General features: G+C 44.8%; 1 protein-coding gene across 3 annotated transcripts in view; it reads left to right on the top strand.

Moving 5' to 3' along the window:
- Positions 1-13,786: 13,786 nt before the first annotated feature.
- PDE8A (phosphodiesterase 8A) overlaps positions 13,787-23,335 on the top strand; it is a 114,549-nt gene continuing 105,000 nt past the window's right edge. For all 3 annotated transcript variants that reach the window (XM_088540046.1, XM_088540035.1, XM_010221876.2), the window contains exon 1: positions 13,787-14,400. In XM_088540046.1, coding sequence (XP_088396172.1) covers positions 14,140-14,400 — 261 coding nt within the window. In that variant the 5' untranslated portion in view covers positions 13,787-14,139. The remainder of the gene's footprint in view (positions 14,401-23,335) is intronic.

Below are 23,335 nucleotides of genomic sequence, written 5' to 3'. Positions count from 1 at the left end.
TATTTCAAACATGATTACGTGTAAACTACTGAAATTTCAAAAGATAGATACTGTGGCAATGCTTCTCAGCTATGACAAATGCTACCTAGGACGAGTCACTCAATTTATATTTTACCATCCTTAAGGAGTGTACAGTGGTGAATAAACCAATATTTATGATGTGTTCCAGTATGCCTATGATAGGGCCATATGTAAACTTTAGATAAATGAGAGTTTATTTTTATTTGAGGAAGAGAGATAAGGAGGTAATATAGCAGCTCTCCTAGAAGAAATGCAAGGTCTCTATAATAATCTATTCTGAAGCTCCTTTTTTTCCAACTGAAGTACTTAATAAGGCTTGGATGTAGTATGTTTTGATGTGCATAATTTAGTTGAGCACTTTAAATTCTTTTAGTTATATGGCTCCCATCTGGCTGTTTTTTGTTTTACCAATTTTTTTCCACTGCTCAGCTCTGTAATTGTTCCTTTTAGCCACAGTCACTTAAGGTCAGGCTGTACCTTGCTAGAGAGCTGAGCTGCAAACAAGGCTGGCTAAATCACATGTCTCGAGCCTACTCCGGTTATTAATCCTCCCAATTCTGGGCCTGTGTTTGGCAGAGCAGCAAAAATAAACTTTTTATCTCAGAAGCTGACATTCTCCTCAAGTGGAGGATGAGCTGTGTAATTCTTGTTTTTTAAAGTAGTGTCTAATATGGAAGAAACCTCAGGTTTATTTTCATAATGCAAGGGACACAAAAACCCTTATTTAAATGACCATTTTCTGGGATGGGAAAGTGAATCTAGTCTGATAAAATTGTACAGTTTTCCCTGCGATGTCTGAGAGAGTCCTTTCAGTAGCACTCATTACACTAATAAGAGATGCTCTTTTATTATAACAATTATGATGCTGGCTTTAAATTGATGAGAATGCAGCCAAAGCACGTGCAGTTTATACTCTGATAGGAAGCTGGCCTGGATACTTCGTTTTTGTCTGAAACCTACAGCTCTGCAAAGAAGCCTTTATTCCTGTTTCAGTGTATGCCTAGCTAAGTCTTATTTTGTTTTCTCTTCCTCTTATATCTTCACGAGAACCGCTTCAGTTCTTTAAGTTCACGGCAGGGGTACAGATGCAGCAAATTCAGAAAATCCAAGTGGTAAGAAGAGGAAGATCAATAAACATTGGCCCCAGAGGCACCGGGTGGCCCAGCAGCCTGCGGGCGCTGCCTGCGTGACCTGGGTGAACGCGAGGACCCAACGGCCAGGGCTGTGCTGGCCCCGTCGCCCCAGTTGGGGCAGACCAGATAGCTATGTCAGATAAAGGCCCCTGATGGGAAGGTGCAATCGTAATGATTAACATACTGATGTTGTGTATAGGCCATTGCATCAAGGCAGTAAAACAGATGTTGTCATGCGGCAAAATAGTGAGAAGGGGCGGGGGGGGGCGGAAATAGTAAAAATCTTAGGAGAAAATGAGCAGCTCTCTTCACTGGGTATTTATGTATTCCTCATATAGGTCAGTATTGCTTTGGTGCTCGTGAGAAGGTGCTTACAGGATGTTTTCGATAGGCATTCTGATGCATCTGAGAGGCGAGGGGCTGCCCAGGTGGGGCGAGCAGGCGGCCGGCGGGGCGGGCATCGATCCTGCACTGTCCTGTGAGCTCCGGCCGGCTCCTCCTGGTGCTGCCCTGTCCTCTGGCTCCTGCTGCTCCCTGCCTGCACCCCCAACCCCCTTCCCCACCAATTTCTAATAGTGCTTGTGGGCCCTCAAAGCTTAAACGCTTTTGAGGGGAGCAAGGAGGGGATGTCAGCACACGAAGGGGCGCTGGGGCTGGGAGGGATGGCGCTCATGCCCTGCTGTTCCCTGGTCTCCCGCGGCTTCCCCACAAGAACAAGAGCTGGGCTGGGCGCCAACTTGTGCCTAATTACTTATGATGACTTTCAACTTCTCAGTCTTGTATTTTAACACCATGAAAGCTCTAACATAAATACCTCTCAAGTCTAAGCAGACCTTGGACGCCTCAGCTGTGAGCTAGAGGAAAACCATATTTTCAACTGACTTTGCTTAAATATATATATATTTTATATATAGTAATCAGTGTGATCAAGTGTTTTAATATGGATTAGTGGCATCCACCATCCACAAAAAGTTCAACCTAATACAGAAGAAAATAGTATTGACAAAGCAAAAGTCCAAAGAAAGCTTTTTCTGTGGAAAAATATAGCGATGTCTGCATGTCTCAAGAGAAACACCTAAAGGGAACTGGGTTGCTCAGAAATTGATAAACTACGTTGTCATCTGCAATAGAACTGAAGTATGATTTCCAGGACTGTATTTCTACCAGATTTGTAGGATGCCTTGGCAGGGTGCTAGGAAAGCTGTTTTGCTGCAAGGCAGAAGGAGCAGTTTTGCAAGACCATTTGTGTCCCAGAGAGTAACTTTTTGGTGAGGCTTCCTTTTTTCTCTTCCACAGTTTAAACAAACAAACAAACAAAAATTCAAGAAATGGTCAACACAATCTGCCAGCAAAGGAATAATGAACAACATGTTTTACAAAGCAAATGCAAAAATGGGGTCTGTTTCCGCTTATCTAAAGCTGTGTGTGTCAGTGATTTTTATCTGAGTGTCTAATGTTGCAGGGAGTTCGTATAGTGATGAATATCTCTAAACTGTGGCTATAGGTTAGCACTTTCTTCCTTTCTTAAATGTGCAGCAACTTGTGCTACCAGTTGGGAGAATGCGTTTCTCTGATTTGTTTTGTAAAAACAGTAATCCCATGAAAGAAGCTTTGTATTATACTTAACGTGTACACCTACAGTCTCTCTCCTAGCACAGCACTTCAAAACAACCCTGAAATACTGAGCTTTTTCTCTTATTTTATTTATAAAATTTACAAAACCTTGAAAGGAAGTGCTATAAGGGATGGAATTTGCTATATTGCTTTTTCTCCTTTAATTTATTGTTCTTTTTGGTGTTACATAATGAGCAAAACACCTCACAGCTGGAAGCATAATTTCAGCTGCAAGATTGCTCCAACTTTTTTTGGTGAACAGACAAGCGGTTTTAAAAATCAAAAGTGAAATATTGTTTGGGAATGGGGCCTGGTCCCGTGGCCTCTCTTCGCTGCTGATGGAAGTTCTGTGGAAAATCAGGACTGCGTTGCTCCCGCGGCACCTCGGAGGGGCCTCCTCGCCCTTTGCAGAGCGAGGTGAGAGGAAGTTTCAGGGAGGGAGAACCGGTCACTTGGCCTGAGCAGGTCCAAGTCCAGCCTTGCGCACGGTGGAGCGATCATGTTGCTTCCTGGGGAATTGGACACAGGATGAGGGTTTCCTGGTGTCCCTCTCCCAGACCTTCCTAGAAACTGCCCTGAGCTGGGGCAGAGCGGCCTGGAGCGATCCCTGTTACCTGCTCTGATTGTCACCATTCTGCACATGCAGTGTGTGGTGTAGGTGTTGCTTTCAGAACTGTTCAGGTGTTGAGGGCTGTCCTTTGCTGTGACCGGAGATGCTCTGCCTGCAGCAGCCCAGGCTGTGGCCCTGTGCCCGCTGCCTGGAGCATCCAGGGCCTCGGCGTCAGCCCCTCCTTGGGGCAGGAATTTGGCGGGACCCCCGTGCTGCCCACCTGGGGGGCTGGGCCTGCCCCACACCGTGTCGTCAGGCCCCACGCAGCTGAAATGGCTCTGCAGCACGGAAGTCCCCGTGCGTGCCCAGTTGTTGAACCCCCTCTGGATAAGCAGAGTGTAGACTGCTAGTTCTTGTAGTATTTTTCTTGAATACCTGTATTTCTCCCCAGTGGAAAACTGGCTTTGCTGGGATTTGCTGTTCTTGCTGAAAGTAAGCGTTGCTGGGCTTGGAAAAGGCTTTGGCAGTGAGGTTATTTTGAGCATTTTAGGGAACATCTTATGTAGCAGATATAAGATGTTAGGCATTTTTTTCCTCCCTCCTGCCTGCCCCACAATGTTACAAGAACTTTCCCATGTAAATCTGAATGATTGGTGATCTCTCTTTAACAGATCAGGTTTTCAATTTCTCAGGATTCAGAGCTTGTTTGAAAATGAGACTAGTGTTTTGGTGTCCAAGATTTTCAAAGGAAAAAAAAGTGATTTCTGGGTTCTTAAAAGACTTGAGCAAGAGGGAAGATTCAGGGTCAAAAGAGAAGCTGTGTGCAGTGGATGGTCCTGACTTTCTCGCATGACTTTGAGACTTGCCTAACAGACTTCTGAGAATGCAAGCAGATGTTAGAATGTTTTATGGTTTTGTCTAGATGTGAATATTTGTTGTGGTAGAGGTTTAAGAGAGTTTGGTTTGGTGGTTCTCATTCTTTATAAAGCTAATGTGTCCAGTAGTTTCCCTGGAAATTCTGTGACACCACAAGCGCAAAGCAGACTGGGGCTTTGGGAAGAGGCGTTTGGCGCGAGGGGCTGCATTGCTCCTGCGCGAAGGCACCTGCTGAAGCACGAGGCTGCGTCCTGGTGACAGGAGAGGAAGCAGAGATTTGTGCCCTACAGGTGTGTAAAGGTAACAGATGGCACTAGGGCTTATTTAAGTAAGAGGAGTTTAAAATCCTGTGGACTGCGTATGAGGAACCCACTCTCACCTGCAGAGTAGGTGCATGCCTGGGAGGACATTGCCAAGGTGAATATAAAGCACGAGATCAGCCTTCCCCGGCAGCGCCGAGTTCGCCTCCCCCTCTCCATCTGCCTGGAAACCTCTCAGGAGGTTAAAGGACATGCTTTAAAACTATTTTTCAGTTCTGTTCCCAAGCCATTTTGCTGTAATTTTTTTTATAGTGCTTGCTATTGTGACTGTGTTAGGGAGCCTGTCAACCGCTGCAGCACCCAGCTGTGCTGGCTCTCACCATAATTCAGAGAAACTGCCAAGTGCTGTTCTGCTTAATATGACAGATCCTTTCGTGATAGCTGTGCTGCAGCCAGCCCTGGTGAGTGCCTTGGGAAGGATGGTGCCCATGTGGATATGATTTATGTTTGCTAGGGCTGTGGTGAGTGAACCTGCGAGGGCTGCCTTCCCCTTTTTAAAAACTGCAAAGATTTATCTTCCCCACACTTCCTGAGAGAAACTTTCTCCTCTATCTCTCTCTTTTTTTTTCTTCTCTATTCCCCCTGAAAACTTGCAGACTGTTTTCTCTAGCTGCCCTCAATGTATATATATATTTTTCTTATCTCTCTCCCCTAAGTTGTCATCTCCTCTTGCAATTCTTGTGGTGTTGCTCTTCCCACTGCTCTGCTGCATGTGCAGACAACTGTAAAATGGAGTTTACAAGAAGCATGATCTATGAGCGCTGTGCTGTGGCACTGCAGCGCCCGGGATTCTTGTGCATTCCTCCCTACAGCTGTCCGCACGCAGAGCTGCATGCAGGCGAGGGGCAGGGAGAGTAACTTCCCTGATGAGAGCTTGGAGAAACAAAAATACAGTTGGAAAAATCATATGAAGCATGAATGAAACATTACTCAGAGCCTGACTGCAATGTAAGAACTGGATGTGAAACATTCCTGGAAAAGCGGATACATTTGAAGGGGATAATAAATTGCACAACCATCTCTGGCTTTTCTGCGTGATGGTGGAGTGTGGTTCTCTTAGATGTGGGTTCAGCTTCTTGCATATATTGCAAGTAAAAATACTGCCTAGCTCAACAGAGAGACCAATAGTTAGGGGCAGGGATACTGTATAGTTGGATAGGACTGAGTATTTAAGGTAATAGCTTGGTCTTGAGAATACATTTAATAGTTGGGTAAGTGTTCAGATTAGGTCCAGCTCTCTCTTTTATATTCAAACATTTGTTTATAGGGCAAATTTTTTAGATGTCTGAGTGATCTAGGAACATAAACCTCACTGCCAGTACATGGGATTTTTGCTGTTGTGAGTATGAAATAAATTACTGCTCAGCATGACCACAGATGGTGGATCTGCTCCTTAAATAATAAATTCAGCAATCAATGAAAGCAGTCTGTCTTGCAGGTGCACAGCCTTAGAGGGCTATTTTTGAGAGATTTTTTTTCCAGCTCCCACTGCTGCCGTCCTGCAGGGATTGGTTTCTAGCCTATTTTTTGTGTGTCTGTTTCTGCCATTTATTTATGTAAAATGTTTAGGTAGGTCAACACTAGTGCCCCTTTAACAAGTTTTAAGGGAGAAAAAAGAGTGCCTTGGCAAGAGGAGGTCAGAGGCTTCTGCACTGTTTTGCAGCCAGGAGTAGCCGTGGCTGGTAGCCCGGCAGCTGGGAGCAGCTGGAAGAAGAGGGTCTGCGGGGCAGGAGCCAGTGGGGACCCACTCCTGGGCAGGAGACATTGGGCAGAGGGTGCTGAAGAGCGAGGGAAACAAGAATGTGGATTTGAAAGCCCTTCCTGAGCGTGCATGGACTGACTAGCTGCTGGGGCAGGCTTGCAGGGACTAAAAGCTAGTCAGTGTCCAAATAAAACCATCTACTCGCGGAGGAGCTGGGTGGCTTGTTTCTTTTTTTCTTTTACTGCTTTTCTTTTACTCTGTGGCCTGGAATCCAACAAAAATCCAACAATGTGCTGTTGGCTGTTATGGAATGGGAATCCAGTTTATGGGTCTGAAACTGCCCCTGTTGGTAGGGTGGCCAGAGGCTAAGGGAGGGCTGCAAAGCCCATGGATGGGAGGCAGCAAGTCCCTTCGGAGGTAAGGGCTGGGGATGGGTACATTTAATGCAGTTTTGTGAGACAGTTCTCATCCTTGGTTTAAAAATCTGGGACCTGAATGGGTTGCACGCTAAATTAATGTATATTAACTAAAAATTAGTCAGGGAGAAAGAGGGGCAGAGCTAATTTGCTGTGGTTGCAGCTGGTGACACGGGCCTGTATAACATGGATAGATCCTCTGCTTGAGACACATAGGGTGGTTGCAGGGGAGCGAGTGGGATGAGGGCATCTGGTTTCTCCCTTCCCTGCTCGGGTTCGGCTGCCCCGTGAGCGGCCGGGTGGGCCGAGGCGGCCATGGCGGCTCGCCGGGCCCTCCTCCCCGCCGAGCTGCCGAGGCGGCCATGGCGGCTCGCCGGGCCCTCCTCCCTGCCGAGCTCCCTGGCCGGCACCACTGGAGCGGCCGCTCACTCAAGTGCAGCCTCTGTGCCCAGTGGGTGCGGTGTGTTCCTGGGCAGGGTTTAGGTGATGGTCAGCGCTAGGTGACAAGGACCTGAGATACTTGGGAAGAAAAGTTCAGAAAAGGAAAAATTGCAAGACTTGACCTGGTGTTAAGGGCTCTGGAACCTGCCTTGCTGCTAGATCAGTTTAAGGACCTATACACTTGTGGTGCCTGCAGCACCATGGGTGTCCTGTGCCCCCAGTCAGCTTCCCCAGGGGCAGAGGACACTCAGGGGGACCATGCTCTCCTGCTTCTCCCTGTACGTGTCTCGCTCTTCTGCAAACGGGCGTTGAGCTAGACCTGCTGCAAGCCGGCAGCATCAAAAGCTCCATATGTGGCCCATAAGGTAGGTGAGAGAGATCCCAGCACTCTCCATCTGCTAGGCAGGAAGGTGCTCTCTTGGGTAACCTGAAAACAAGCAGAAGAGAAGAAATCTTGCTGGAGAATATTTGAGAGGTGTTGGACAAATGGACAATGAAGAAAGCAAAAACAACTGGGAGCTTTTGTGGGTTTTGCGTGCTGACAGCTTTTGGGAAATGACAGAAAAATCACTTTGGAGCAGAGAATTTTCATCTGATGAGGGGATGAACAACGAGAGAAAGGTGAGGAAAGGAATGCTTAGAGAGATGGAGAGCACAGGATTTTTGGGAAAAGTAGTGAGAACTAGAAGAGACTGTAAGCAAGAAAACAGAAGGAGAAAAATCCTTAAGAAAGGATGGGGCCAGGGAAGGGGCTTGCACATCTTGGGGGCAGGAAAAAGTGCAATGCAAGTGGAAAGGGAGTATTTTTTTACTCTAATAAACATTATGTCTATCCCACCTGCCTTGATCACCAGGGAGCAGTGCGTGTGAGGGGTAAATTGCAGCTGCAATGTAAAGCCGTTATGGCATCAGTTATGATGGAGCTTGCATGTGCATGAAATATCAGGGCTTTATATTGGTGCTAGAGTTGAAAAAGTTGTTGATTTAGGCTCTTTTTATGGCACTGATTTCCAAGCGATACCATTGTCTCTCTTCTGTAATCTGAATTATGCAACAACTGCAAGTCAGTCAGCCTGCCAGACCTTCAGGTCAGTGTTTCTGTTGAGTATTTTATTTTTTTGGAACATGAGGGAAATGGAGAAAATGAAGCCAATGTATTTCAGTATTTTCTGGGACCTGGGGTTGGTTTCTCTTGGGTCAAATTTTATACTTCTGTTTGATAATTTCTGGTTCTGGCATCCTGTCCCTTAGTACACAAGCAAGCAGGGATACCCTGGCCCGCTCATGGACTGCGATACCATTAGGTGCCTGTGGCAAAGGCAGAATATGGTCCATGTGTCTTTTCCTGGGGCTGGAAAGACAATGTCTGTCGCAGCTTGCATGTGTCAGGAGTCACCGGTGTAGAGGCCGTTCAGCTGTTTACGTCCAGGCACATTTTCCACTGCTCCTCCTTCCCCCCAGTGCTGCTTTCACTGGCGCAGGGACAAGCAGGGTTGCCTCACTCTTTAGCAGGCCAGGAGACCCAGTTGGAACATGCGGATGGGTTGAGGGGTGAAGTAAGTAATGCAGCACACGGTAATCTCATATGAGGATCGCAGGCTTGTGCTCACAGAACTGCAGGCTCGTTGCTCTGTGTCACTGAACAGGCCTTGTTTCACAGCACGCTGATATGTGTGATGCCCACAGGTACTAGTCTCTCACTTTTGCTGTGTAATTGTGCTTGCCAGAGTTATGGGTGCTAACGTATTCCCAGAATTTGATTTTGGCACCAGACCTTTGCTCTGGGTCTTCATACATGTTTCTCTTTATCCGATGGAAGGGAGTTGTCCTGTTGTTTGTGCACAGTGTCAGGATGCACAAGGGCAAGTGGTCCCTTAGAAACGGTAGGGAAATGGCCAGACACACCAAGTGAAGAAGAGTGCCTTCGGTTATGGAAACATGGGGAGAGAGGGCAGATGAAGGGAGTCCTGAAGTCAGTCTGTGGTTCACTGTTTTGTCCAGAAATGCAGGACTCGGTGTAATTTGTCTCTGAATTGGATGGGGAACTGGCTGGATGCTTTATTTATTTATTTATTTAAGCTTGGGTATTTGTTCACTAAATACTTGGATCTTCTACAGCTCACTTGTCTACAGAGCAAGCTGATAACAATTGTTTCAAGATTTCTCCAGCCCTTATTCTGCAATCCTGAATGAAATTGAACCTTATTCTCCATAAATAACTTTTCTCATTCCCCAGCTGTCTCCTCGAGCCACTTCTCTCCCGACCTCTCACTCACTGACTCTGTACTGACCTTGCACTTACCCCCAGCCGTGCTGCCCATGCGTGCCCTCCTATTCTTCCTATGATCTTTTGCCCTATTTTATTTTTTGAGTAATAGGATCCACCATTTCCTGAGCTGCACTTCAAATAAGCTTGAAAAAGACCCTTCTTCCCCAAACAGAATGGGTTCAATGTGTGACAGGCAAAAATGACTACAACTAGTGTGCAATTTTGATGTTCTCAATCCTCTTGTCCCTGGTTCTAGACAGTGGGTAAATGTCTTGCTTTCAACAGTATTTTTGTATTGGCAATGAAAAATAATAGCAATTTTTTTGAATTCAAGAGAAATGTGCCAGTACCTGCACCAATATTTTTTTCAAATACAAATTTTTGTCTTTCATCAGGGTAGCAACAACCAGTAATTTCTCAGCAAGTTTTTATTAGACTGCTAAGGACAACTTGGGCATTTTGTGATCACTTCATTCAAGGCAGTGGGAATTATCACATGAAAAACTTGCACATTAATTATAATTAAATATTTTAGACTGTAAGTTGAATTCATCAGATACTATTTTCTTAGGATCAGTATGGAAAAGCTTTCAAAAAAGAGCAAGGAGGTCATGTGTGGCATATTTACGTGCAAAGTTTGTTGTCTTTTCATACTGTTGTTATGCAGCACTGTGTTTAGTAGCTTTTCCCCCAATATTTGCTTGTCTGTTATTTTGATAAATTGCAGTATTGGTTGAATAGGAACTTTTTTACTTCCAAAACAAAGTGTAGATCTGTTTTTCATACTAATACTAAATATATATGTATATACATTTTATTTCTCTGTAGCTGCAAATCAAATCTGTTTATTTTTACAAGTAGAAAGCTTAACTCTAGGTGTCAGCACTGCAAACTGAATGGCAAACTCTGAAAAAGATGCTTTGCTGTCTTTGACTTCTCCAGTGCCACCAGAAATAATGTGCAATAGGAATTTTGCTGACAGATATGTTGAGGCTGAAGAGGAGAGCCCACATGTGTGGTTAATGACACCGGTATGAGTTGTGGCATTTCTTTCCTATACAACTTCTTTCTAGCTGCACTTAAGTGTGTCCTTAGCAAAGGAATGTGGTAAATAATAAGTTAAATCTAGAGAAAGAGTGAGGACAAGATTCCTCTCCAAATTTCCACTACTTAAAGCAGGTATATTTAATGTGCCCCTTTTCCTTCATTTCTTGTTAAATGCTCATCTTAAGTAGGTATCCAAAGTGATGAGAGAGCACAGGAAGCCACAGTCATTTTCTGGCCCTAATAGGCTCTATAGATCAGCTGAGTTAATGGGGTGGATGAAGTTTATGTGGCTATTGCTTAGACTCTGAAACTGTACAGTGGGCGAGAGACCAGGGAAAGGCAGGCTTTGCTTTCTAGCCTTTGACCCTAGCAATTACTAGAAGTAAATAAAAGCAATTTAACAGTGCAGGTACTGTGGTCATCCTGAAAAACCACATGTCTCAAAAGCACTGGCTATCAGCTTTGCATCTCCTCATCTCGTATGGGACTTGCGTCGACATCAAATGTTGCCGTTACTTAAATGGACAAAGAGCTGCTTTTTGCTGCTTTTGCTCATATTCATTACTTATCTGTACATTTTGCTTTTAATTATTAGCTGATGGCATTTCTCATGTAGCTAGGGTACTGTTCAAAGGTTGACTGTTTTTAAACATGCTGAAGTCCTCATGCTGAATTGGATTCGCTTGAAACTAATTCTGACAAGGGAGTGAAAAAGCATTTGTGATCTAAACTTGGAGTAATTTGAACAGTTTCCTCCTGTGATACTTCATTTTTCCTTCTCAAACACTGGAGCTTATTTACAGAAGGCACATGCCTGACATCTGGTTTTCTCTTAAGTTTCTCTAAAGTTTGATCTGGCTGTCACCTAGACTGCTGTCACCTCTGAGCTGTTCCTCAACTAGTGGGGGGAAAAAAAAAGCCGTGCCTTAAAGAAGCAGCTCTATAAGTAATTGAGAGTAAGTTTGGCAGGAGCTAAAACTGACCTGCCTAGAAAAGTGCAAAGCATATGGAAAATAACACCAGGGCTCCCGTGAGCCCCCTGGTTGTATGTAGTCTGTGTTACAGTAAGATGTTTACAGCAAGTTGTCTGTCTGTCATCAAACCTGAACTAGAATTGAACTGGTCCATTTGGAGTATTTAGTGCTTTAAACACAGTTTTCTCTCTCAAAGTACATAAAACATGTATTATATCACTTCAGCTTACTATCCCCTAATCTCCAGGTTGTCTAGTCTCCTAACTCGCCTGTATTATAGGGAGCTACAATTAGCTCCATGTTACAGAAAAAGTTTGTAGTTATTTCTTAAGGCTTAGGGTCTGGCGCTCCTCATGGCACAATTCTTTTCTGCATAGCTTTTACTTTCAGAAAAATTTCCAGGAAAATCGGCATGACCAGAACTATGAAAAGGAAAGACCGTGGGAAACAGAGCAGTGGAGTTGGGGCTCTGGCTTGTTGTTCTCTTCCTGAAGAGCAGAACTGAGCGTCCTGATGAGAAAGCTCATTGCTGGCTCTCTTGGGCTTGCTCAGGTTAGCCTTTGTACTGACAAGCCATGGTGCAGCGTGGTTGAACTTCTGATCCTGCAAATGGAGCCAGGTTAAGAATTCCACATAGTGGTGTGTTTTTTCCCCCCACCACCCCCTTCTTCTTCCAGTCAAGAAGGAGGTGATTGGTACTGAACTGGTTGGAGGTGTGCTGTAATGAGGTACCCATGTAACAGTGTCTTAGACTTCATATCCCGCTGTTGAGATGTGTCACTTGTGTGTGCACTGTCTGCTTGGGGTGCACTTGTCAGCTGGATGCTGGGGCTTCCTGTTGGGCAGGTGTTAATTTGTAGCCCCCTGCAACTCTTACACTTGGGAGAGCTGCTTTAATTAACCCCACGCTGAGCGTAGCCAAACCAAGGACTCCAGGACTAGTTTTAAGAAACCCGAGCACTTCAGTTAAGCACAATTTACCCTCGGGGCGCCTGACCAAGGCTGGTCGCGTGGCTCGTGTGGGGCAGTGCTCGTGCCTCAGCGCCGTGAGCCTCCTGCTCGGCCGGGGGGCAGGAGCAGGGCGCTGAGCTCGGGGGCCCGGGGGGGCTGCGCTCCCCGGCTCGGCGGCTCCCGGCCCGGCCGCTGTGGCCGCGGCGCGGGGCCCGCGCGCCCCCGGGGCCCTTCCCGCCGGCCGGGGCGCGCGCGCGGCGCGGCGGTTTGAAGCGGTCCGCTCGGGCGGGGCCGCGGCGCGGGGCGCCATTGGCCCGCGGCGCCTCATTTGCATTGACGCCAGCGCGGGCTGGAGGTCAGCGCTGGCGGCGGCCGTTGCTGGCGCCGCCGCCGCCGCTGTCAAACGGCGGCAGCGCCGGCGGGGAAGCCGCGCGGGCGGGGCGGGGCGGGCGGGCGGGAGGGAGGGAGGGAGGGGGCGCGGGGCCGCCGCCGCCCGGGAACATCAATAATAACAACGCGGCGCAGCGCGAGCGCAGGAGGCTCCGCGGAGCGGCACTTCCCCTGCGAGGCACCGACACCACGGCCACGGGATTAGAGCTCTCACCGCTGACATCCACTCCCCGCAGATGGGACGCTAGGATCGGCTGCCGTCTACTTCTCGCTCCTTTTTATTTTTTTTAAATTTCCTTTTTTTTTTTTTTTTTTTTTCCCCTCTCCGTTTCGCATCATTTCTCTGACCAGCAGCCCCCCCAACATGGAGGCTCTTTGATGCCCCGGCCGGGCGCGCCGGCTCCTCCCGCGGCTCCGCGCGGCGCGCCGTGCCCCGCGTTCCCGAGGGCCGCGGGCGCCGAGGGGGCTCCCCGCGGGCGGCCCGGCCCCGCCGCGCTGCGCTGCGCCGCCCGCCCGCGATGCCGCTGCGGCGGCCGGGAGGCGCCGGCGCTGCCTGACGGGGGGCTCTTCCTTCCGACGACAGCGACGTGAATGTCACCCCCGCGGCGGCCGCCCGCCGCCGCCACGGAGGAGGAGGAGGAGGCGGCGCGGGACGTGCGCTGCGCGGCGTGAGGAGCGCACGCGGCTCCGCGGGCGGCCGGGCGTCCTTACCTTTTTTTATATCTAGTTTTTATTTTTGGCCCCTGCCGCCACTACTTTGCTCCCCCCCCCTGCACCCCCAGCCTCCACCTGGCCCCGGGCAGAGCGCGGCCGGCAGCGCGCGGAGCGAGCGCGGAAGAGGCGGCGGGAGCGACCCCCGGCCCGCACCCGGGTTAATCGGTAACGCTGAGCAAAGCCCGGCGGAAAATGCGCCGCGCTCCGGACTGGCAGGGAGGAGATGGTGCAAAGCCCCCGGCCGCGCTGAGCGCCTAGCCCGAGAAGACGCTGGGGTGTGTGTGTGGTTTTGGGGTTGGGTTTTCTTAATTTTTTTTTATTTTTGCCTTTTTTTTTTCCTCCTTCTACCCTAGAAGGAAAGAAAAACCCTACCAAGATTCTCAGATGGCTTAGAAAAATTAATATTAATCTGTGAAAAATATGAAGTCGACCAGTTCTTGATTTCCCTCCCCTCCCCAACCCACTCCTGAGGTTGAGCTAAAAGGATCCGTTTCCTGGAGGACCTGGAGAACAGACACGTTCCTGGTGGTGTAGAAGGGACTGATGACAATGCTTCAGAGTATAGCGGAGACACAGGGAAGATACTCAACCTGTTAACAAAAAATTAAGCAGAGGGAAAATACCAACGGAAAGAATTTTTTTTTATATATATATATATACACACCCAAATATATATATATATATATACAATTTAGAAATATTCCCCAGGTGGCCACAAAGCATGGGCTGTGCTCCAAGCATCCACATCTCTGACAGCAGAGTGGTCTATCACAGTAGCAAAGAGTCAGAGGAGTGCAATTCTCCTCACCAGACCAACACAACCATGTCTCAACAGCAGCAAGGCAACCCCGTCCCAGGATTATTCATTAAATCCTCCAACACATCCACTTATAAGGTGAGGACTAATTCCTCTAAGAAAGACAAGAGGGAGAACAGCCAGAGCATGGAGGCAGAGACTCAGACCAGCAGATCCAGTGTTAAGGTAAAAAGGGTGCGAAACGTAAGCACTGTTTCTCTCAGAACAGGAGCTGGCTGTAGCGACTGAACCCGAGGAGTCTCCTTGCCTGAGCCGTACGTTGTGGGAGAGCTTTTTCTGGCGTGAGCTGTTACTTTCGTTTATAAACCGGTCAGCCTCATGAATCGACTTTATAGATGCTCCCGAGCCTCGTTCTTCGTTCCTCAGAACAAGTTTTCTTAACGCCGCGAAGGAGAGCGGTGTTAATTGTCCCGGTCCATGGCCGGAGCCAGGGTGTTGGGAGCGCAGAGGGCCTGGCTGTGCTGGGGCTGCGGTGCGGGTGAGCTGCCCTGCCGCTAGCGCGTGTTTTCCATGTCCGTCTGCGCCGGGCTCTCCCGGTCACTGCTCGTGCTCGCCTCTTTTGGCCGACCGCTGTCCGGAGCAGTCGGTTAGATGGGCTGGGGAATTCGTGCGCCTTTCTTCCCTTGGGGAGGTGGAAACGAGAGGACAGCAGTTCAGCAGTTCTTGTTCTGGGTACTCATTTCATTAACAACTTGTTGACCTTGTGTGTTGCTGCACATAGGACATTTTCTAGCATATTTGTGCATACGTGTCTGTGTGGGTACATTTGCACAGAGGTGCAACATAAGGCCTGTGTGCTGTAGAGAGACCTTGACCGAAAAGAAATTGTAACCTGTGGGGTTTTCAAGTACAGGAGTTGGTGGTGATGAGTGCTTGCTGGTCTCTTTACTTTCCACTAGTGGTCTGGTTGTTTATGGGTTGTATTTTAGTTCCTACTACTGTAGTGTTGTTTTTGAGAATTGTCTCTTTTTGCAAAAACAAGTAATTGCAATTGTTTAAAAAAAAATGTAGCTTCGTAGGGATATTATATAACATGGCTGATCAGTTCTGGGTTACTATAAGAACTGAGATCCACATGCCGTCAATATAAGATATAGGCTTAAGAGGTGGTCAGTAAGTACCAAAATGTCAACTGTTTTGCAGGCTCACAGAAACTCTAATAATTTGCAATTTTCTTGGGATTTTTATGTGCTCATTAAGGCAGTTTTAAGGCATTGGCCTGGAGCAATTTTCTCCAGTACCGTGAGTGATTTTCTTCTCTTTTCTTCCTCTAGATTTAGTAGTTTCAGTTCATAGGATTTTTCAAAAAACTATAGAAAATGTGGATACTTACTGTAAATAATGAGTTGAAGAAGGAATTAGCAATACCTAAAAAAAGGACGTGAAGGTGAATGGTGTTACATTAAATTGAAAGTCCACGTTAATAGGACTGTTCAGTTCAGGAAACTGGACTTTACAGCGAGTTCACACGCTAAAGACTTGCTTAGGAAATCTTGGTAACCTTAGTAGGGAAATTTAAGTTACCATTAAATAACAGTTGTTTTGCTTGCTTAATTTTTAATTGTACATTAACAAATTTAAATGAAAATATTTTTAAAGTTTATACCGTATGATTTTGCCTTCTGTGTGCTTCTTGAGGAGGAAAAGAAAAAAAAACATTTCTGTAAGCATGCATGGGAAGCAAACTTAGTTTTATTATGTTTTGTTGTTTGATGTCAATAACTTTGTAAAAACATCTTGTTACTAGTTGTGTATGGTTCAACCAGATGCTATATGGTTTTGGTTTATATGTGTACTCTGATCTCATTGGCAGTTATTCTGTTTTTTATTATTGAATGGTATAGTCCACTCTTGTCATTACTGTAAAAACATTTCTGCAAAACTGTGGATTTTGAAAAATGAGAGTAGAATCTGTGATTAATGCAAAATCTGAATGAAACATCATATCTGTATGATTTACATGTGCAAAATCCTATAATACTCCTCAGATATAAAGCAGCATGTTACTTTATTCTTTGATTTTATAATTAATGTGCATCTTGTGATATTTACTGCGCTAGAGCTTAACCACGTTGTCTCGGAAGTTGTGCTGGAGAGAGCTGCACTTCTGCAGTTTCTCTCTTCACAGTACGGTGAAGTTGTTTAGAAAGAACCAAGGTATGAAAATGTTGAAGATAAGGGACAGGAGCCTGAAATCATTGAAGCCAAAAGTAGCCTTGGGCAGGATATTGTGCAGTTTCGAAGTTGAAAGGATTTTGATCTGTGACAGAACTGGAGAATCAGTGTGGTGCTACAAATTACTGCTACTCTGTAAAGTGGTACATATGCCCTTTCTGGTGCCTCAGACAGAAGATGCTTCATACCTGTTGTGCTTTGGTTCTGTAATCAGAACTTGTGTGGGTAACCAGTCATCTGCCTTAGTGGCATTTTTACTTCAGTTCAGGGCATTGTAATGGAAGATCATGCATGTTATTTTTGTGGTATATGCAGAGGTTAATGTCAAGAAAGTCCTGTATGAGAGCTAAGAACAAGGCTTGGCCCAAGTATAAATTTTTGCTTCAGCTGGAATTAGCAGTTTGTTAAAATAGGTGTAGTAGGTATTATAAGGACTTTTACAGAATCAGCTTGTTAGCTATAGTATAAATTTTTCACTCAATGTTTTAAAAATATATAACCAATACTAACTGTAAAATGTCAGTATATATATTGCTAATTAGCCCCCAGGTTTATTCTGGCATTATATTTATGTGTTACTACGTCTTTCCTCTAATCAAATGGCAGAGAATCATTTTTTTGAATGTGCGGTGTCATCACGCTATAGTCTGTGATTTGCATCATTCACAAAAGGTAGCTGGATAAGTCACCTGGTCTTTTCTACCACTGAAAAAACTAGTTTTAGCCTTAGTAAACTTGCAGAGTAGTTCCAAAAGTGCGTGTGTGCGCACAGATGTATGCAGTAATCCCTAATCTGGGTGTATATATAGATATGGTGATAGTACGTAATTAACAGATGACCTTCATAATAAATCATGTTTGATAACATCACCTGTATCTTTATCCTTAAGTAGTAATTTTATATCTGGCTTTCAGCTGAAAATTTCTGAGCAGCTTGAGATAAATGCCATACATAAAAAGAGAATCAGCCATGGGAAACCTGCCTTTAATTTTCAAAATGTAGATCCACAGCTAAATATCTGCACTCTCAGTAGTGAAAGATATGCAAGACTTATTCTCAATAGCAGTGACTGGTTGCACAGGGCTATGGTGGGAATATTAAAGGAAACTTGCACAGTAAAGGAGAGCTTTCCAGGGTGTTTAGTCTCTAAGAGTCTCAAAAAAGCAGACTCAGAATTGTTATATTCTGGTTTTTTTTTTTTTTTCATGTCTTAAGTTTTTAATCTTTAGGTATCTGTGTAGTTCAATGTACTTGAACTTTCCAGAAATCCACTGAAATAGTTTTAAGGTAATATTTGTGGTTGATTTATGGCATAAGCAGAGCAAATGCTGCTGTGGAATAAGAACTTTGAGCATTTGTGTAAAACAGACTCAGGCTTCCTGGGCAAACCCCGTCCCATCATCATGTCTGTGTGTCAGTCTTCTACAGAGCATTAACACACTGTGTAACACAAATATTTTATGTTTATTTTACCCTGTCTTTCTTTTACGTGTGTGAGATTTCCTCCTCCTCTTACATAACTCTTTCTTGTGAATATTTAACAGAAATTTGTGCATTTGGGTGCAAGGAGATCAGAGAGTGAATCCAAACTTCCCTTATTTTGGATTAAAAGTTGGCCTAAGCCAGCAGGGCTAAATTTGGAATAGCCTTTGGATTTATCAGCTGGTATGGGACAACCAGTTTAAATCCACAGCATTACAGCTAGTGAGTTTTCTTCATTCCAAACATGTGAAATTGCCAGTTAACTTTGCAGTCGCTGTGAATCAGCAGTTGCATAATTCTGTGTATAGGAGGCTGTGTGTTAATTTGTATCTTCAGTGCTGAACTGGGTCTCATTTCAGCATGTAGCTGCACATTATTTAGCCTCTTAAGCTGTCTGCTTTTTTCCTGCCTGTTCTGGTAATTCCTTCCCCTTGGAACACACGAGCCCTCCCTCCCATTCCAACTCCCCCGTGTACTGTCCCTGCTTCCACTGAGGCCGTCCCGCGCTCTCCTCCTTCCTCCCCATTCCCACTGCAACCATCCTCAATCATTTCCCTGACAAACCTCCCCATCCCCATTTCCCTCCCACTTCCACTGACGTCAGCCCTCACGTACAGAGATTCTCGCTGCCCCGAGAGGATCCTTCCCACGCTGACACACTAACTTTTCTCAATCCTTATGGCGCCACGCTCCTAGGCTCGCTTTTTAATGCACTTTCCTGGAATGAACGAACCCTTTTCTCCAGGAGATAGGGGACTCATTTTTAAAAGCTGTGAAGTAAACCGATGTAATAGCATGTGAGCTTTTTGTTTTCATGGTTGGGTTAATATTTACATCTTTTTTTATCTTTACCTTTTCATTTCCTTTTGCTTGTAATGTAAAGTGGAACAGAACACACTTTAAATCACTCGTGACATATAGATCACTCCTCCCCTATGAAGATACCATAATATGAGTTTTTGATTTTTAAAAGGGTATTAGTAGCCCCTCCCTGGTCATGCAAGCCAACTCATGCTAAATGTGTCACTGCATCTCCGGGCAATTTCTTGTGTGACGGAGACGAGCAGGACTTGACCCTGAATATCTGAAGTGCTTACTGCCAGGAAGAACTGCACCGAGGCTCCTTTCAGCGCTCAAACTCGGCTGCAAGGCATGAAACACGGTCTTCTCTTTGCCCTCCGCGTTGTTCTTCCCTGGCCCAGTCTGAACTTTGTGTCTGTGGCCTGGCCATTTTAGGTTTAATAGAAAAATTCTAAGCTTCCCCCCCCACCCCACCTGAATAGGTCAAAAAGGAAGTGTTAAAAACAACCTGACTTCTACAGTTCTAGGTATTTGTGATGTTGATCTCTTTGTTTTCTTAATTATATTGCTTAGATCAATTTGCAAGTCTATCTACAGTGGGAAACTTTCTAGTGGTAAAATGTAGTTGCTTATAGGACAAGGAGAAAAGCTTTAGGTGATATAATTATTAGTGATGAGTTTCCTGGCCCTTTCCACGAATCCTAATATTGCAGGCAGTGTGAAATCCCAATGTGAGGGAGCAGCATTTCCTCAGTATCCAGGTGCCAGCAGTTCAGTTCTTAGTATCTGAAATGCTAAGTGTAAATATAAGTTAAAGATCACTGTGAAATTGTTACATCCACTTGCAGATCCTTTGTGGTCAATTAATTTTAGAAGATATTAGAAGATATTTATGGTCTGTGTGAGTATGAGGAATATTTCATTAAGAATGTTGCTTGTAGTTCACTTGAAACTTAGAAAAAATAGTTTAGAAACTATTTTGCTTCCATGAGTTCATGTTTTAATATTTGTTCCTTATGTTTGAAGAAATATCCCTATGAAGAAAAAGAAAAAAAAGTATTAGAATGAGAATTATTTTTAACAGCCATTGAAATTACAATATCCTATCAACAGTGATAATATTTTACTTTGGTTATTATTTACTTTGGTTACTTTCGTTGACATAATAACCAAAGTAAGTCCAGAAAGAAGAAATAAATACTTAGGGGATAGGGACAACTAAAGCTTTTATTAGCTACCAATATAAGGTGAATGAAACCCAAAGAAAATATGAAAAAAAAAATGAGCAGATTGGCCTCAAGGCAGAATTATTTCTATATGAACTTTATATAAGATATCATTTTGTCAGGGGAGCATATAAACACCTGCCTGCATATGAGAACAGTTTAGCACTGTATTCTGTTTTGATGCTATGCATGTACATAATATGTCCCAACTGTGAACAGCTCTACCAGCCATGGATGGAATTAAAACATTGTTAGTAACGTTCCCAGGATTGCAGATACAACATGGTTTCATGTCCAGTGTGTAATTTTGTGCGTGAATTAGGTCAGGTCCATTAATTTTAGTGGTATTTCACCAGGAATTTGCTTGCCCTGTGACATTCTACTCATTGCTCTCAGTCCTTTGGATAAAACAATCAGGTTATCTCAATTTAACTATGGTTTAAATTGGCATGGGATGACAAGATGCAAACTGAATAGCTTTAATATGCGTTGCATGCTAAATAGGTTGCTTGCTCAGAGTCAGATTCTAAGTTTTCAAAGGTTTCTAGAAAGTTTTCTTTTTAAGCCTTTCTGTTTTGCAGAAAGATTTCAGCATCCCAGCCCAATTTAGATTCCTTTCTAAAATCTCAGTTAAGGCCAAAACATAATAACTGATGTTGGTACACATGCTGTGAAATTAAATAGTGGAATCTCTAATTTGTGCATTCTTCCAGACTCTCCCCTCTTACTAGGGGTTGAACTGTTGGCCCCAAATCAAACTTCCAGGCCCTTTTCTCCTCTTCTTGGTAAAATCTGAAAATATGTCACTCTACATTATGTAAAAAGCTTGGTGTTTTATAAACCAGCTTCCATACATATGGCTTTGTTTCAGAAGGAAGGGTGAAGGCTATACCTTTTATTGTCTCGGAAATGCTTTGAAATAAGTTATATCTATTTTGAGTGGGGTTCACAAGGTAATTTGAGATGATTTTTGGTAGTCTTTTAACTGGTGCTGCATATATAAATAAATAATTTCTATATATAGAGAGAGATACTTGAAAAAGAAAATTACCTTGTATTAAGCTAATAAAAAGAATACTCAAGATATAAAAGCAGTATTAGGGATAAAATGATGTTCCCCCATAGGCTCCCCCCAGTGATTTGTCCCCCATTTAGTTGCTTTGTTTTATGCTCCCAGATATCAGCAGCGGTTTCTGTGTGTCTTAGTCATGGTGAAGTCTAACGGGGCAGACAAATCTGCAGAAGGGAGGGACAGGAGTAGCTGCTTGGTGACTTCTGTCTCTCGTTGGGCAGTCGGGAGGGCTCGCAGAGCCAGCCCTGCCATGCGGCCCTTCTCGGGCTGGAGATGCTGGTGCTCCCGGGAGTCCCGTGCGGGTTGGTGCCCATCCTGTCCCGCCACGGGACACGGCAGCGCCCACAGCGGCTCTGAACGGGCCGGTTGTCGCTTCCCTGTGTGTCTGGGCAGAGCGACGCAGAAAATCCTACAGGAAAGGAGAGCCCAGGGAGCCCTGCCACGTCTTCCGGAGCCGGGAGGTGCAGAGGAGCAGACCTCAAAGCCACATCCTGCTCAGCTGCCCCGTCTCCTGCGGACGCGTGTCCAAAGGCAGCCTGTTCGAGACCCCGCGAGTCCGGCTGGCAGGTTCTGTTGGTGAAAGGGGGGTCTTGTTGCTCAGATACCTACTTCATTCCTGAGCCAATTGAGTCTGTACAACATTTCAAGCTTTCATTGATCGTGATAGAAGTTAATGCATTTGTTAAATAATGGTTTTAACAGATTTGTCTGCTTTTTGATTGATAATGAGAATTCACTCTTCTTGCAAAAGCAAAATTATTTTGCATTTTAATTTGCATGTTCCCTGTAAAATTTCAAACATTTTGTGTGTTTGGAAAGACCAAACTTTCTTAAGTTAAAAGGATTTTTCTTCATAAATCCAACATAGTGGTATGAAGAGATTCCTGATATATGGCTTTGTTAGGAGAAAGATGGTAACCTTGAGACGTTTTCATTGTTTGTGAGATTTCCCAGTTTCCTAAGTAAATCCATACAAAGAAAACACAGAATCGCTGGGCAAATATAAAAAAATGACATCCTTTACTTCCCATTGTTTTTAGCTTTGAGTTAGCAGTGACCTTTAGCTCCCTACTGGGATACAGTGGAAACTTGGAGGCCCCATCTTACTTGCCACTAAAAGAAAATGGATTTCAAAAGTTACATATTTACCATGGCTTTCCATCTTTAGGTTTGTGATGCTGTCATGTTTAGTAAGATTAATCAGAGAAAAAAACTCAAACAGGGCTCAGCAATGTGAGCTTAAGGATCTTGTTGGAAACAATCTGTGCGTGTATTTTATTTAAAGTTGAACAAAAGAAGCTTAATCTGCTTTGAATACGATCTTTCAGTATCTAGGAGTAGCTGCGCTATCTGCACCATCAGGTATAAGATGATCCTTGTTCATACTGAATTAACAAGATTGCTTCTCTTTAACGTTTGTGTGCAGAAATCTATCTCTGGAAGAGAGGTTTGAGGTTTTAATTTCAGGTTTTTAAAAGCACTGTGGGTCTGTGAGGCAGGTGGAGGGATCGATACCTGTGTTCAGCCATAAAGTCCAAGTTTGCCCTTGTGCAATTCTTCCTTTGCTAATATTCTGCCTGCCATTTCTTTCGGGTTTAAAGACTTTTTTTTTCTTCTATAAAAGTTTGATGAGAAATTTCGCAAATGGTTGAGGCCAGCCACATGTATTACTTGGTAACTTGTCGCAGAAGGGACTTTCCCCTTACATTGTTGCTGTTTAGCTGTCCGATAAAGGTGCCCTTTTCCATTAGCTGGATCGTGCTGGTCAGTAACTTGGGCCTGGCGTGGATAGCAGGACATAGGGATGCACGGGCTGGGCTCGGGGAAGCGTGGCCGTTGCTTAAGTGGGGATGGCTCTGGGATTGCTGGCAAGAAAGCTGTGCTTTATTTTAAAGCAAAATGAAGAAATACTTTAAAAATAACAAAGAGTTTTATTGGAGGTCCAAATTCTGTCCAAAATGCTATCCTTCAGCCTCATTAAAATCTGTGTGCTTGAGGGGTGTATGTGAGTCAGAACTTGGACTGCTGTGTTTACCTCTCGCTTCTGTAGAAAATAGCTCCCTGTTGGATGCAGGATTTGAAAATCAAAATAGTGGTGATAGGGTATTAAGGGCTAAGTTACTTTCTGTCATTCCAAAAGGACATCAGCTTAACTCCAGTAGGCAAATTCTTGACTGTGCTGAAATTAGGGGCAAAGTTGCTCCAGTTTTCAGGATGGGCAGGATTTGTTCTTTGGGCTGTGAGTAGAATTTCTGTGGATTCTCTTTAGTGCAACTGGTTTTGATCCTTTTGTCTTTACAGGACAGGTAGATCCTGTGTTTTTTAGTTGCTGGATACATAATA

This window comes from Tinamus guttatus, unplaced genomic scaffold, assembly GCF_059628265.1.
Source record: "Tinamus guttatus ecotype Peru unplaced genomic scaffold, ASM5962826v1 Tinamus_guttatus_pri_ptg000004l, whole genome shotgun sequence".
Classification (NCBI taxonomy): Eukaryota; Metazoa; Chordata; class Aves; order Tinamiformes; family Tinamidae; genus Tinamus; species Tinamus guttatus.
This window is presented reverse-complemented; position numbering and strand designations above follow the sequence as displayed.